Source organism: Hoplias malabaricus, chromosome 2 (genome assembly GCF_029633855.1).
Source record: "Hoplias malabaricus isolate fHopMal1 chromosome 2, fHopMal1.hap1, whole genome shotgun sequence".
Lineage (NCBI taxonomy): Eukaryota > Metazoa > Chordata > Actinopteri > Characiformes > Erythrinidae > Hoplias > Hoplias malabaricus.
This window is the reverse complement of record NC_089801.1, coordinates 83,883,620-83,899,112: the sequence shown is the minus strand read 5'-3', so window position 1 is coordinate 83,899,112 and position 15,493 is coordinate 83,883,620. Positions and strand designations below refer to the sequence as shown.

Here is a 15,493-nt window from a genome sequence, read left to right as displayed (position 1 = left end):
ACATTCACCCAGTCACTCACACATTCACCCAATCACTCACACATTCACCCAGTCACTCACACATTCATCCAATCACTCACACATTCACCCAGTCACTCACACATTCATCCAGTCACTGACACATTCACCCAGTCACTCACACATTCATCCAATCACTGACACATTCACACAGTCACTCACACATTCACAGTCACTTACACACTCACTGAGTCACTCACACATTCACCCAGTCACTCACACATTCATCCAGTCACTCATACATTCATCCAATCACTGACAACATTCACACAGTCACTCACACACTGACCCAGTCCCTCACACACTCACCCATTCACTCACACACTTGCCCTGTCACTCACACATTCACACCAATCACTCACACACTCACCCAGTCCCTCACACACTCACCCATTCACTCACACACTCGCCCTGTCACTCACACATTCACCCAATCACTCACACACTCACCCAGTCACTCACACACTCTCTGGAATCCTCCCTGAATCTAATCTGTAGCCGACTGGAAGCAGGAGTCAGTCTGCGTCTGAGAACCCCCTCAGAGACTGAAAGGAACAGAGGAACGTCGTTCTAGATTCCTGGAGGAGTACGGTGCGTGTGGCAGGAGCCGATAGAGCTTCGATTTCCTGCTCCGTCGGCGCCGGACCTGGCGCTAATTAAAACACGGCCGTCTGCAGACAGCGAGCGCTTGTTTACCTTCATTGAAATTAGCAGCTGTGTCTCCTGGGGCCCACCACAATTAACCAGCCCACGTCCAATTAGCAACGAGAACCAGCGCTCAGCAGAGCCCCCAAACCAGAGGAAGACCACTGTGTGTGTGTGTGTGTGTTTGGGAGGGGGCTTCACAGTGTCCACAGTAAAGCTGGATGGAGGTGAGGTCACCAGGCTTCAACACCAAGTGTTGTCTAGAGAAGTGTCACGACATCAAACAACCAATATCCTCACAGCAGTGTAGAGCTGTCCCTGCAACAGAGTGAACACATCCCTATAATATATGACCATACGGTGTGTCATACCAGCCTCTACCTGCGGGAGCGCTCTTTCTCAACCTATTCAACACTAAACAACCTCAAACTGGGTACAATATTATCCCCAAAGAACAGAACAAATCCATCACATGCTTCTGCAGCTCATAAAGAATGAAGCGCCTAGAGAAATTTTCACTTGCCGTTTTCACACGGCTTCATGTTTAATTTCACACACACTTCATGGGTCTCTGTCACAGCTCCAGGGTCCTGGAGGTTGTGGGTTCGAGTCCCACTCCGGGTGACTCTCTGTGAGGAGTGTGGTGTGTTCTCTCTGTGTCACCGTGGGTTTCCTCCGGGTGACTGTCTGTGAGGAGTGTGGTGTGTTCTCTCTGTGTCTGTGTGGGTTTCCTCCGGGTGACTGTCTGTGAGGAGTGTGGTGTGTTCTCTCTGTGTCTGTGTGTGTTTCCTCCGGGTGACTGTCTGTGAGGAGTGTGGTGTGTTCTCTCTGTGTCTGTGTGGGTTTCCTCCGGGTGACTGTCTGTGAGGAGAGTGGTGTGTTCTCTCTGTGTCTGTGTGGGTTTCCTCCGGGTGACTGTCTGTGAGGAGAGTGGTGTGTTCTCTCTGTGTCTGTGTGGGTTTCCTCCGGGTGACTGTCTGTGAGGAGTGTGGTGTGGTCTCTATGTGTCTGTGTGGGTTTCCTCCGGGTGACTGTCTGTGAGGAGTGTGGTGTGTTCTCTCTGTGTCTGTGTGGGTTTCCTCCGGGTGACTGTCTGTGAGGAGTGTGGTGTGTTCTCCCTGTGTCTGTGTGGGTTTCCTCCGGGTGCTTCGGTTTCCTCCCACAGTCCAAAAACATACGTTGGTTGGTGGATTGGAGATTCAAAAGTGTCCGTAGGCATGAGTGTGTGAGTGAATGTTTGAGTGTGTGTCACCCTGTGAAGGACTGACGCCCCCTCCAGGGTGTATTCCTGCCTTGCGCCCAATGATTCCAGGTAGGCTCTGGACCCACTGCGACCCTGAACTGGATAAGCAGTTACAGATAATGAATGAATGAATTAACTTACACTCAGTGTTTCAGGGTTAGAGTCAGTATTAATGGGGGTGGAGTCAGGTTTTTAGAGTCACTAGAGTGTGTGGCTCTGTCTTAAACCGGACTGGTACAGAACGGGCGCCGAGAATGTGAAAACAAAAGAAACAACAGCTGAATGTCCCTTTAAACGAACATGGCCCTATTACATCGGCACATCTCTGTACCTCTCAGTCAGAATGGAAGGATAGAAACAAAGGAATGTGGAGAATTCCAGGTGCCAGGGGTGTGTTATTCCCTGGAGAACAGCTCCTATACCTTGCAGCGCTCCATCAATCTAGACTCGTGTGGCCGGGTCTCTCCAGATAACAGCCACATTGTAAAGGAGGTGTGATTAGGAAAAGTAATGAAGAACTGTCATCTTGTGTCTATTACCTTTTCCCAATGTAAAGTCATTCTATTTAGGTCCACATCCTTTCAGACCCACTGAAGTCTTGTAAAGGACAATCGGTAATTGTTATCCAGGTTGGAATATTCCTCTGAGCTCCTACAAAAAGAAAAAGCAACCAATCAGAAGCAAGATGCGGCCTCGCCATTGCCGGTCGATCCAAGGTAAGCCTCCACCTCCCGCCTCCACCTTGTCTTTGTTTGCTAACGGGACTGGGTATAGCAGGACTTGATAATTGGCCTTCCCTCCGGCTGCGCAGCCTTTTCCCAATCAATAACTCCTCCCACAGGACACGAGATGGTCCAATTAAGCAGAGGGTGGGTGACTCTCCCAACGCCTACTTCCTTCCATGAATTAAGAGGATGCTGCCACTCGCTGCTTCCCCGGCTGTTTCTGGATCAGCGTTCCTCGATTCAGCCGAACCCGAACTCGCATCATTAGCAAGCGGCGTTGAGGATGAGAGAATGGAGAGAGGGATAGAGAGAGTGAGAGAGGGGATGCTAGTTAAAAGGAAGCTGCAGGGCTTTGGCCGTTAGAATGTCCACCTCGTACCAAGAGTTGCCAAAAATTCAGGAAAGCCTGGAAGGAATCCTGTCAGGAAAAGCCTTGTGTTTCTTTTCTTGGTTCTTCATTGTCCAGTCGCAGTCGTGGACAACTTGAAAGAGGTCGCTTTTGGCTTCCTAACGATTTGAATGTGAAAAGTGAGGCCAAAAAGTCTGCAGATCATGCCCCGGAATCACAAACTTCCGGGTTAAACTCCTGCTAAGGTCTTAATTCCACCTTAAAATTCACGGAGCGTACTGGACGAGCTTCCGAGAAGAACCAACATGACAGGAAACCCCTGTTAATGAGGTGTAAATGCATGCAACCAGCCCAGGCTTCAGAAGGTAAGCATTTCCTCTGGAGGTGGACGAGCTCACGCCGTGGTTGGACGATGACTCGGAGCGAATGCAAATGCCTCGGCAGGAAGCCTCAGGAACGCTCCACCTACAAATGATCGCCTCTCAGGGAGCGGGCTAAACTGATACGGCGCGTCCTTGGAGGGGGGTCTGCTAGGATAATGAGCGAAATGTGTCTGCAAGGCCACTGTGTCTGGATTTGAAAACACATGGATGTGGAATTAACAAGCCGTCCTGTAGATTCCAAGGTTTAGCCGCTGGTCAACAGAGGTCCGGCAAGGTCCCGCAGGCTAGATGTTAGCCCACCACAATGCAAGGCTACTGTAATTCTACTCAAAGAGTAGCAAATCTACATAATAGAAACTGTAGATTTGATGCAACTCTAATGTTAGCCTATTGCTACACCATTGTGATGCTAACAAATCCCACAAGCAAGCTACATGAATGTCCAGAGACGCTAGCCAGTCAAATGAGCCAATTGCAATGCTAGTCAATAATTATATTGGCCAATCAAGATGCTAGTCCTATTAGCATTGCTAGTCAATTCTAACATTACTTTGTTGTGTAAAGATGGAAAACAAGGCTATTAAATGAATCCAAATATAGTTTGCACTGATATGACATATTAAGCACTGTAATTATATGTAATAACATGTTAATAACAATATAATGACCATGTAATGTATTAAAATTATAATAATAGCTATAGCTTTGCAGAAGTCGGCTTGGGGGAGTAGCACACAATGTGGCACCATCCTGCTGGCACTGGTCCAGCCCTCGTTTCATTACTGGACACTTATGGAGAGTCGTTAAAACCCTTCGTTCATGGGAATATATTCTTAGCCTGAACTGCACAGTGGACTCTCGTTAAAAACAAATCTGACCTCGTAAAATTACAACGATGTTCACTTCTCGTTCCTGCTCCACTCGCACTTCCTGATACACTCTCTTTTCCCTTCCCTTATATTTCTTTTTACCATTGATACAAATGGACAGCTTCCATTTCTCACCTTGGGGTCTTTCTGCTCAGGAGTGTGTTCAGCACTATTCCTTTTACAGTCTCTCAGAATCATTTCCATTTGAGAGAACAATATTGGGTTGGGTGTTTGACCGAATTGCCACCTTAAATACCGCTGCTATCTATATATTATATTATACTATATATAATATATTAGGTCAAGCAAGAAATGACGGTCTATCAAGATGATTCCTGGGGTTCTACAAGGCTCAAGGAACCAAGAGGAACCTCCTCTTTAGCACTTAATGAGTGAAAATTTTCTTACAATTCACAGGGCACTGTTTTATATTAACTGTGTAATAACTGAGTAATAACACTTCCCCCAGTCACGCTCACATTCCCACCTCACAGACAGTGACCCGAGGATTGAACCCAGGACCCTGGAGCTGTGTGGTAGGGTCTGTGTGGTGTGTGTGTGGGGTTCCCCGGGTGAGGACTCGAACCCTGCTCTTCTGGGCAGAAGGCGGGGGATTGACCACTGTGTTACAGTGAACATAGTCATGTCACTATTCTACAGGGCAGTAGAAAGAGAAGGTAATAGAAAGACATCAGCTTGTCAGGTGTGTGTTTGTGTGTGTGTGTGTGTGTGTGTGTGTCAGTGTGAGAGAGGACAGAGCAGAGACCAGGTCATTTATCAAAGCTGTCGGCTCTCAGGCTGATGAATGAAACTCTACCAACAGCTGCCAAGTTTTATCTGGTGGAGCTGGATCCTACTGTACCTCATGCCGTGGAGCACTGACCTTAGCATACATGCTAACGACTGCTAAGGAATGCTAATGAATGCTAACATGTAATGGCTGCTTTGTTATTAAAGATGACCATTAGGTACAAGTCAGACATGAGGAGACAAGCAATAGATAAAGTGGGACCTTTAAATACCAGGCAAGACAATCCAACACCCTGGGTCTGAAAGGACGCGGCTACACATTCTCAGAAAAGGATCGACTCAGAGTCTCCGACTTCTGTGACTCAACTATGGAAATGTGGCTTCAGATTACTTTCTGAAAAGGAAAGGAGGTCTCTTGGGAACAGTGCAGGAGAAGGACCTTGTATTCTATTGTCCACACATAGGGGGCGCAGCCACAGTGGCCGTTTTTTCTGAGAGCCTCTAAATACGTGGTCTCTAAAACCAACATTGAAACTAATTACATATCCTACATCTAATGGTCCACTGGTCGTCCTGCTCTGTCATAAGCTTGTCTGACATTTGTAGAGCATCAGTTCCCAAAGGCAAGCAAACATGGGTCATATCCTGCTCCTTGTAAGTTGGTAGAGTTCTGATGGAAATGTGGATTATGGGTATTCCCTCGCTTAAGGGCAAGGCCTCCCTGTTCCTCCAGGTTGGAGTTAATCCTCGCCAGAGCTCCCCCACATTTCGAGTTTGAGTCATAGGTGTTCCTCAGGGTCCAAGTGGATGGGTTTGTGGTAGAGCAGTGGACTCGTTTTGGAGATACATGGTTTTGACCGGACACTGACCACATGTTTTCTGCCTTTGTCCTCAGGCTGCAAAATAATCAAGTAGAAAAAAAGGCCAGTTTATGAGGAAATGAACCAACTCTTAGGAACATTTAGGGAACGTTGGTCAATTGTTATAAGGGATTAGAGGTCATTTACTGGGCTGTTAATGCTGTGCAGGGATTTAAGACCTGGACACAGCCACAGAACGGTCAGACCATGTTTGTGTGCAGCTCAAAAGACAAAGACAAAGACAGAAAGAATGAGGACGGACGTCTGACAAAACATCAACAGCGCAGCAGCAGCATTTCCAGGACTTAGAGGACTTCATTTGGGACTTAATTAAAATGCAGTTCAAAAGAGCGCAAATATAGGTGTGTGTGTGTGTGTGTGTGTGTGTATAGCTCACAGTTTGGGGACTAAGACAGTTTACACACTCACATCATCTCCTTTACAAACTGGTCCACAAATTAAAGGGAAGTTCCCATAATGTAGGAAAGCCCTACAATGGAAACGTTGAGTGTGTATCAAGTTTTCCTCACATTGTGGGGACCGAAAAATTTTACACACTCAAACTGTAGAGACTTGTTTTTCCACGAATAAGAGCAATGTTTTTGTGCTTTGTGGGGACATTACATAAACTTCTCTGAACCTTAGCCATAACTACTAACGTCCTCACCCCAAACCTGAGCCTAAACCTCACCCCAAACCTACTTCTAACCCTAGTTCCTTAAACCTAACTCTAAATTTAACCCTTAACCCAACCCTAACTCTAAAAAAAACCCGCCTTCACTTTCTCCCCACGAGGAAAACAAGTCTTCACACTGTGACTGTGTAAACAGATTTCAGTCCGCAGAACACAAGTGAATCCTGGCACACACACACACACACACACACTCTCTCGCTCACAGAAGACGGATTACACACGCTAGAGAAAGAACGCCAAAAGGCATCCGGAGCAGGCATGCGTCCTTCATCTCGGCGGACAGGTGTTGTGTGGGAAATTAATTGGCGGCGCAGATGCTCGCAGCTTTTGAACGAAGACGGACGGACGGAGGATTAAGAGAGAAAACGGCTCCATCAACAAAGCCGGCATTAGGCCTGGTGTAAATACACGTTTCCCTGAGCTGACATCAAAACACACACTAACCACCGAGGTGTTCCTACAGTCCTCCCACTGCATTAGTCACATCAGCGCCAGAGTCACAGAGGGAGTCTGCGGTTACTGCCTTCAATCTGACCGTCCGAAAACCTAGAGCTACTGTAGCCCACACTGTGGAAAGGGTTAACACTGCCCTGACAGGAAAGGGGTCAGAACTCACGGGGTCACAGCTCTGTAAGGGGCAGTATATCCCACCATTGCTGACCATGAAATTATGGACAAATCAAGATCTGTGCAGTCATTCATTGCTCACTCTAAAGGTGCCGTTATAACCAGAAGCACTAGAACCAATACATGTTTATGTACTTAAGCATCCAGTACAAGAATGTGCCACGTTTCCACAGCAGGGTCCTAAAGCCTGCCCTAATCGAGCAGCAGCATGCTTCTCCAGTATCCCTCTCAGTGGAAGTCAGGCGTTTTTCTTACTCAGTTGTGAGAGATGAGACACACGTGTGGAAATGATGCCGAGTGCTGAGCCAACTGCTGGAGGACAGTAATCAATTCACTGTGAAATGCACTAAACACAGCCCCATAATTAATAGAAAAACGGAGCATGGTCCTGTTTTTATTTCCTCTAATTCATTTACGCAGTAATCGGTAAATGAATTGTACAGCTCCTCTGTAGGACGCATTTTATTTGAGGCTCTGAGCTCTTTCTGGAGCTTGTCAATAATTATATTGGCCAATTAAGATGCTAGTCCTTCGTAATGCAAGCTATTAGCATTGCTAGTCAATTCTAACATTACTTTGTTGTGTAAATACACAGAGCAACACGTTGGTGGAAAATGCTCACAATGATCCAGGCCAGTATTCTTTAGTCTTCCACCCCTATTTAAGTAAACCAATGTGTTCTAAGCACAATTTAAAATGTCATAGAGTGTCTGAACAATGTCCACAGATCTGTGTTTTCAAGACCCCACGTGGTTCAGAAGGTGGTCCAGTGCTGACCATACTTCACCAACTACTGAATACTTGAACACACTGTAACATCATGAGAAGATGTGCGCAAATCTAAAATCATCTGACCCAAAGTCCTATTTGAACATTTATATAAACAAACCAGTGATTCCACATCAAACAGGCCCAAAGCTGGGTCTACTCAGGTTTATCTCGGATAGGTTGCACTCTTTGGCATCTTTTGGCACTATTTTCCAAACTGTAAGTGGCCCAGAAAGTGGTCCAGGCCAACGGCTCTCAACCTGAATCTTTTGCCTCGGTCTAGCACACCTCTGAATGGCTTGGTAATTAACTGATGAGTTGAAACAGATGTGGCAGAGTCGAGGAAGCACTAAGCCGTGCAGCGCCGAGCTCCTCGGAGACCGGAGGGGGAGTGGAGTGGAGAACTACTGGCCCAGGCACTTCTACAGTGCTGAGGCAAGGACCTTCAAAAAACAGCACTCAGCTCCGTGCTGTCAGGATTGCAACAGAACACACTGTATTACAGCATCACACCTCTGAAAGCTCCACTCAGGGACCGGCTGGAAGAAGGCACTGTCCACTCCTTTGGTCAGTGATGGACAGATAGTGTTATAACCATCCTTTCAGTTGTTGCGATGTGTCAGGTGTCATGTCCACAGTGTTGACTTCATCTATAATGTCTGCTGTTTCTGTAAGGTATATATGGTCTAAGGCATGTGGACTGCTCCAGGACAGGTCATGGACACCTGCTCTTTAAACTCCTCCAGTCAAGGGTGTGTACTATAGGGAACATTGTTGTGAGGAGTTGATAGCAGCCACAACAAGGTTAGTGATGTGGGAGCGCCATCACTCGAGATAATCTGTCCAATGTTTCCAATAATCTGTCCATTGTTTCTAATAATATGTCCAGTGTTTCCAATAATCTGTCCAGTTTTTCTAATAATCTGTCCAATGTTTCCAATAATCTGTCCAGTGTTTCTAATAATCTGTCCAGTGTTTCCAATAAAATATCCAGTGTTTCTAATAATCTGTCCAGTATTTCCAATGATCTGCCTAGTGTTTCCAATATTATGTCCAGTGTTTCTACTACTCTGTCCAGTGTTTCCATGAATCTGTCCAGTGTTTCCATTAATCTGTGCAGTTTCACACCCAGCCTTTCTTTTCTTCTCTCCACCCTCCCTCCCTCCCTCCTTCTCTCTCCCTGCCTCCCTCCCTCCCTCCTTCTCTCTCCCTCCCTCCCTCCCTCCCGCTCTCCCTGGTTCCTGCAGAAGGAGAGCAGCGGCGGCGGCGGCGTCAGGCCGGCCCGAGGACTTGTTGTCCTAATTAAGTAAATGAGAGAGACGCAGAGGCAGATGGTGGAGAGAGATGTTAATAATCACGTTTCCTGAACTTCTCCATCACGAACGCCCTGCAGGTCGACAGCCGAGTGGAACCAGTGCCGTACTCCAGCCTCGGTCCCACCGTCCCCCGTGGAGATGGCGCTCACGTGCATACGCAAGCACTTCATTAATGAACGACATGGAGGGGGAGACAATCCTGGAGTGGTACATAACGTCCACCGCGTTGGTGTTGGAGAATGACCACTGTCACTGATGATGAGGTCAAAATGGATGGTCCATGTGGACAATAGTGGACGTAAGATCATGATCGTGCTCCCCACACGTCCGTAATCGTCCGACCACACTTCCCTCGGTGTCACCTGACACCTATGTCCCAGTGAAACTGAAGCTACGTCCCAATTATACACTTAACACTAACTCTATTTTAGTGCAGTAATCATTGTTTATGACCTACACTATACACTACACAGTGTGGAGGTGGTATACGAGTCTCAGTCTTTGAAACACAATGACGGACAGCACTGAAGCTGCAGCTTGTGATGATGTGTTTCCTCTTATTAAGAAACAGTGTAGTATGTTATATTATGTTGTAGCCTGCTGAACTCACACTCTTAGGTTAGTACATAGTATGTCCTCTGCAGTATTAGTGTGTGGTACACAACTGGGCCACAGCCGGACAGATTTTGTGGGTGTTTCACTGAGGGGTAAATATACGGTGGCACACAGTCCGAATCCAGTCATACTGGTTATGAAAACACTTAGCAATTCTGATTGTGATTGTGACTGCAGCTATGTCCCCGGCCTTGGAGCGATGGACGAATCCAGAGAGCGATGCTAACTCACGCTAACGGACTGTAGAGCAGCTTTAGCGCTTAGAACTTCACTCCTGCTGAGACTATTCTCCGAAGATATACACGTCCTCCGACATCCTCTTAACTGTGACACTGAAGAAGAAGAATCATAACTTGCTATTCTCTCCACACAAACACACACACACACACACACACACACACACACAAATAAAAGAGCGGGACCTAGAGCAGAGCTCTCTCTCTCTCTCTCTCTCTGTCTGTGATGCTCCATTAATATTTACACCCTCCTCTGGGGAGCGATGATCTCGCAGCAGGACGAGGAGAAACTTGGGATGTGAGGAAGAAAGGGACAGAAAGGAGAGAGAGATCCGACACCTTCTGAGATAGCTGGGCCAGAAGGAACGGGGGATGAAAAAAAGAGAAGCAAGGATGGAATGGTCGGCAGGAAGTATTTACATGTATACAACAGGTGTAATAACGCATTGGGATGTCAGGCTTTGTAACATGTCATAAAATACACTGATAATGAAACTGGAATCATGGCATGGTGTAACAAGAGGAAATGAGTCACGGAGAAAGAGGGTCTTAGAGCAAACGAGTCATAGAGTAAGCGAGTCACACAGCAAATGAGTCACTGAGCAAGCGAGTCACAGAGCAGAGTCACAGAGGAAGAAGGTCTCAGAGCAAACTAGTCACAGAGCAAACGAGTCACAGAGGAAGAGGGTCACCGAGGGTCAAATGGTCACAGAGGGGAGGAAAAGGGGAGTCACAGAGGAAAGGAGTCAGAGAAAACAGAGTCACAGAGGAAAAGAGTAAGAGAAAACAGAGTCACAGAGGAAAGGAGTCAGAGAAAACAGAGTCATGGAGGAAAAGAGTCAGAGAAAATGGAGTCACAGAGGAAAGGAGTCAGAAAGAGAAGCAGAAAAGAGTCAGACATAAGAGAAAACGAGTCAAAGAAGAGGAAAAGGGTGAGAGCAAAAAAATAATTACAGAAAAAAGGAAATGAAAAAAAGAGAATGGTCAGAAACATGTGGGAAAAAGAAAGAGTGACAGCAGGAAGTACTCAATCACACCCCCGTCACTGAACATTTGTCCCCACCCTCCGTCCCACAAAACCTTCACCACACAGGACTCCAGCAGGACCCTGGCTTCACAAAGACACTGAACACAGAGCTCTGTGGCTGCAGTCGGGCCTGGACTGACCAGAGCTGTGGTCAGGCCCTGATTCGAGCTCCTGTCTTTGTTTCCAGACGATAAGAGACCGATCAAAACAAGCAGAGCCCTGAGTGAGTAAAGAGCACTGCAGGAGTATCCAGTAACCCTCCCTCGGTGGCAGCGGTCAGCTATATTTATCTGGACGCGGGTTACGCTCAACTGCTGCACACACAACACCCTGTCAGAGCTGGATATAATTAGCCAGTGGTCACTCAGTGTGACATAAACAATGAGGGAGAGGAAAGAAACGGTGGCAGTGACCACTATCCATCCGTGAGACACTGGGAGACAAGCGTGTGGCTAAATCCACAGTTTATTAAGTAAATTAATCAGTAAATTAATTATTTATTTTATAATAACTATATTGTTTAGAAGCCTGTGAGGCCTCAGACTCTAGAGGGTTACACATATGCACCACACATTCCCGTAATTCCAATGTTCATCTGATATTCCTATCATCCACCTTGTATTTAATTCCTTCACTGACCATTAGTCGAGATACCCGCCATCCCAAATCCAACTAGAGGTAATTAAATCAGCGGTTATCCAAGAAGGAGAGCCTTCACCACTTCAGTAATGTTTTTATCAAAGGACTGACCTGTCCAGCTCGAGCGCCAGGACCATCTCTTTTTATCACTTTTTTTGGTTGATGTGGTTTACACATGGTTTTAAATTCAAGGAAACGGCTGTGGTGTCTCGGCAAGGCTGCACTGGCTCTCCACTGCTATTCACAGTGGGTACAATGCCAAGGCTATGGACAGAAAGTGAAGCACACACACATATAAACACACACACACACACACACACACACACACACACACACACTCCTGTACCCTGAGATCAGGGTCTTTCAGGGCAGTGGACCTGACCATCTGGCTTGTCAGCTCCCATCAAAGTCCAATGTTGATGATATTAGAACTTCCATAGAACCACGTAGAACTACATAGCATTTTTTTGGGGCAAAGATTTTACACAAGTTAGTTGACCACAGGGGTGTCCATTTTTCTCAAACAGGAAAACGGCCCACACCTGGATGTCCATATACGGGCAGGACACCTCAGTGGAGGGAGGGAATGGAAATGCTAATAAAGGCAACAGAATCCTAGTATCGCCTGATGCCAGTTGGCGTCACGGCAAGGCGATCTTTGGTCGAAGCCTTCCTCCGAGGCCCACAGCTGACGGACAGGGCTGAGAGCCAGCCGCCAGCTCCGAGAGTGCCAGAGGAGGGAGAGGGAGGGTGAAAAAGGATTGCAGGAGACCGCCAGAGTCAGAGCCAGAAAGAAAGAGCCCCCTCCCGACTCGCCGGGAAGAAATAAAGAAGCCTCGGGCGTTTGTTTTCTGAGAGGAATTACAAGCAGAGGGGAACACAAGCACCTACGGCAACAGAAAGACCAATGAAAGGCAAACGCTCGCTGCTTTTCTCCGCCCCTCATGGGGTGGGGGAGGTGGGCATCCACCCGAAAGATGGGGGTGCGGAGGATTACATGCTAGAAGCTCTTAGCCCTCGAGAGTCCCGTGTGAGATAAAAGATGACTCCCTGATTTATCAGATGCAAATCATAGTGGTATCAACGACTCATGGTTGGATTTCAGCAGGACAATGGACACACTGTTTCTGACATGTCCTGGACAAAAGCTAAGACAATGTGGACACTTGAGACATTAGCCCCGGTTACAAAAGCCAGGCCGGCGAGGGCCAGAAATGACGTGCCAAACACAAAAGACGGTTTCGGTCTCGTTCTGTGCTTTTGTCTTGATTAGACACGCTGAAGAGAGGTCAAACTCCGCAAGGCAGCAGAGGACAGAGGACAGACAATGTCCCCTTGGCGAGAGCTTCCTCTTCTGGCAAAACAAGACGGCACTGAATGGAGCATTCTGGAGGGTTCCTGCCTCCTGCCGTGATGCCATCTTTTCCCATGTCAATATTTAGACCCTGCTTTCACACCACTGTCGCCAAGCTCTCGGAGAACGGAACAGAGACACAAAAGCAAGAGCTGGGTCCTTGACAAATTGTCCCTTGTCCTTCCAAGTGTTTCTCTCAAGTGTTAGAAAAAAAGAGATGTCAACAATGGAAGAGTCATGACTCTTGAAGTTTTTCTACCACCATCATCTACATTCAGGAACAATTCCAATTGTCCTTTCCTGATATTCAATCAAATCACCCGTATCTGTCCAAATATGTCCCCCCCACTTGATACCTGTCTTCCCTAGTTCAACATGCTTGGAGGGGAGTACTAGCTCTCCATATCTGCTATGGAGGGTAATAGACACTGTGTATGTGATGAGGGGGGATGTCCTGTCCAACCTCGGACTCGCATCACTTGGGATTGAACATTTTAAACCATTCGGGAGCCCAAACTCTGGATGTAATTATTTAATGGTTACTTATAGCTATATGCTACTGTGCTAAAGATTAGCATCTATAAAGGGTAGGTATGGTCTGGTAAATCCTCTGTCTCTATCGCTTTCACTCTCTCTCTCTCTCTCACACACACAAAGTAAAAATAAATAAATGAATAAAATACACCCAACAGCACCATATCTATCAATATGATTAAGTGCTATTTCACTACAGATTTGTTACAGTCATTGAATTGCATTACACATATTTGTCTGATATTTGATACCAGATTTTCTTCTGGTATCTGTCTAATTATGAAAAATGATCAAACATTTGAGACATTACTAACCTCATCAAATCTTCTAAATGTTTGTTTGTTATTATATTTATTTATTAATGTATTCATTTGCTGTTGTTTTTATTTTTATTTTTAAATTCTTCAATTCTTAGTCGTCTCAGCCTTTTTACTTTTCTGGTCCTGTTTTACAAATTAAATTCCAGACTCCAGATCTTAGTTCTGAGGTGTAGGGCTCAGGGTCAGAACACACAGATGTGTGAAAAACAAACAACAAACAAACAAATAAATAAATAAACCAGCTATAAACAACATCTGTCTCGGTTTCCATCTCAAGAAGAGTGTGCTTTGAAGCTTGGGAGCTATACTACGTGGTTCCTTCTTTCCTTCAGGTAGAGAGCCTAATGTTCCAGTAAGGCTTCCAGCCAGATGCTGGAGCATTGCTGTGAGGATCTGATGGCTTATGGGGTATGAGTGAGGTCAGTCACCCAATCACTCACAGACGTTTCACACAGTCACCCAGTAACTCACACAGTCACTCAAACTAACCCCTGTACAGTTTCACAGTCTGGGTTTAAAAACTCAGGCAGCAACTGCTGTGTCTGGTCCAGTTAGTGGTGGAGGGGGGGACTAATAAAGTATGCAGAGCCACAGAAACAGTACTACCATCTGTAATTGTGTGTGGTCTGTGTAGCTGAGACAATGGTCAATGAGTTCAGAAAATAAAAATGGTTTTAATGTTATGGCTGAACGGTTTTCTTTAACCATTTCACTGCCGAATGAGCTTCTCCTCGTTCCCCTCTCTGCCGGAGCGCTACACCGGAGGTCCTACCTGACTGCGAGGCTCCCATCCGCACCGCCAGCGCGAGCAGCAGCCAGTGCAGCGTCCTCATATTCATCATCATCTTCATCATCTTCATCATCAGGGTCTTCATCCTCCTCCTCCTCCTCCTCCTCCTCCTCGCGCCTGTAGTGTTTACCTCCGTTCACATGTTCACAAGCTCGCGCTGCTCCCGTGGTCCTCACACCGCGTGCACATGTCCTCACGCGCGCGCTCACGTAGAAACACACACACACACACACTGGCCTCTCTCTCACGTCTTCTCTCTCTGACACAAACACACGCACGCGCGCGTACTGTAGTGTAGGATACACTACAGTAGAAAATATATATATATAGAAACTTAAAAAAGAAAAGAAACTTCCCCGCTCTGCGCTCGAGCTGCCGCGCGCGCTCCCGCTCCGCCGCTCAACTTCAGCGCTCAGCTCCAGCGCGAGGCCACGCCCCCGCCACTCTTATGAGCCACGCCCAGTGAGAATGGGATAGGGCAGTGCTGTGAGAGGTAACGCTCAAAGACACAGACTGGCCCCGCCCACAGGGACGCTGATTGGCCGCTGGGTTTAGAGAATTTTTTTTTTTTTTTTTTTTTTTTATGCAGAGCGTTACTGCGTACACCTGCTGAGAGAGAGAGAAAGAAAGAGAGAGAGAGAGAGAGAGAGAGAGAGAGAGAGAGAGAGAAAGAAAGACAGGAAAAGAGGACAAAACAGAGGGATATTTAAACAATAAATAAATACAGAACG

General features: G+C 46.7%; 1 protein-coding gene across 1 annotated transcript in view; it reads right to left on the bottom strand.

Moving 5' to 3' along the window:
- The window catches only part of LOC136687449 (receptor tyrosine-protein kinase erbB-4-like), a 166,910-nt gene extending 152,064 nt beyond the window's left edge, over positions 1 to 14,846 (bottom strand). Inside the window, 1 exon segment of the mRNA XM_066661855.1 lies at positions 14,745 to 14,846. Coding sequence (XP_066517952.1) covers positions 14,745 to 14,835 — 91 coding nt within the window. The 5' untranslated portion in view covers positions 14,836 to 14,846.
- Positions 14,847 to 15,493: the final 647 nt, after the last annotated feature.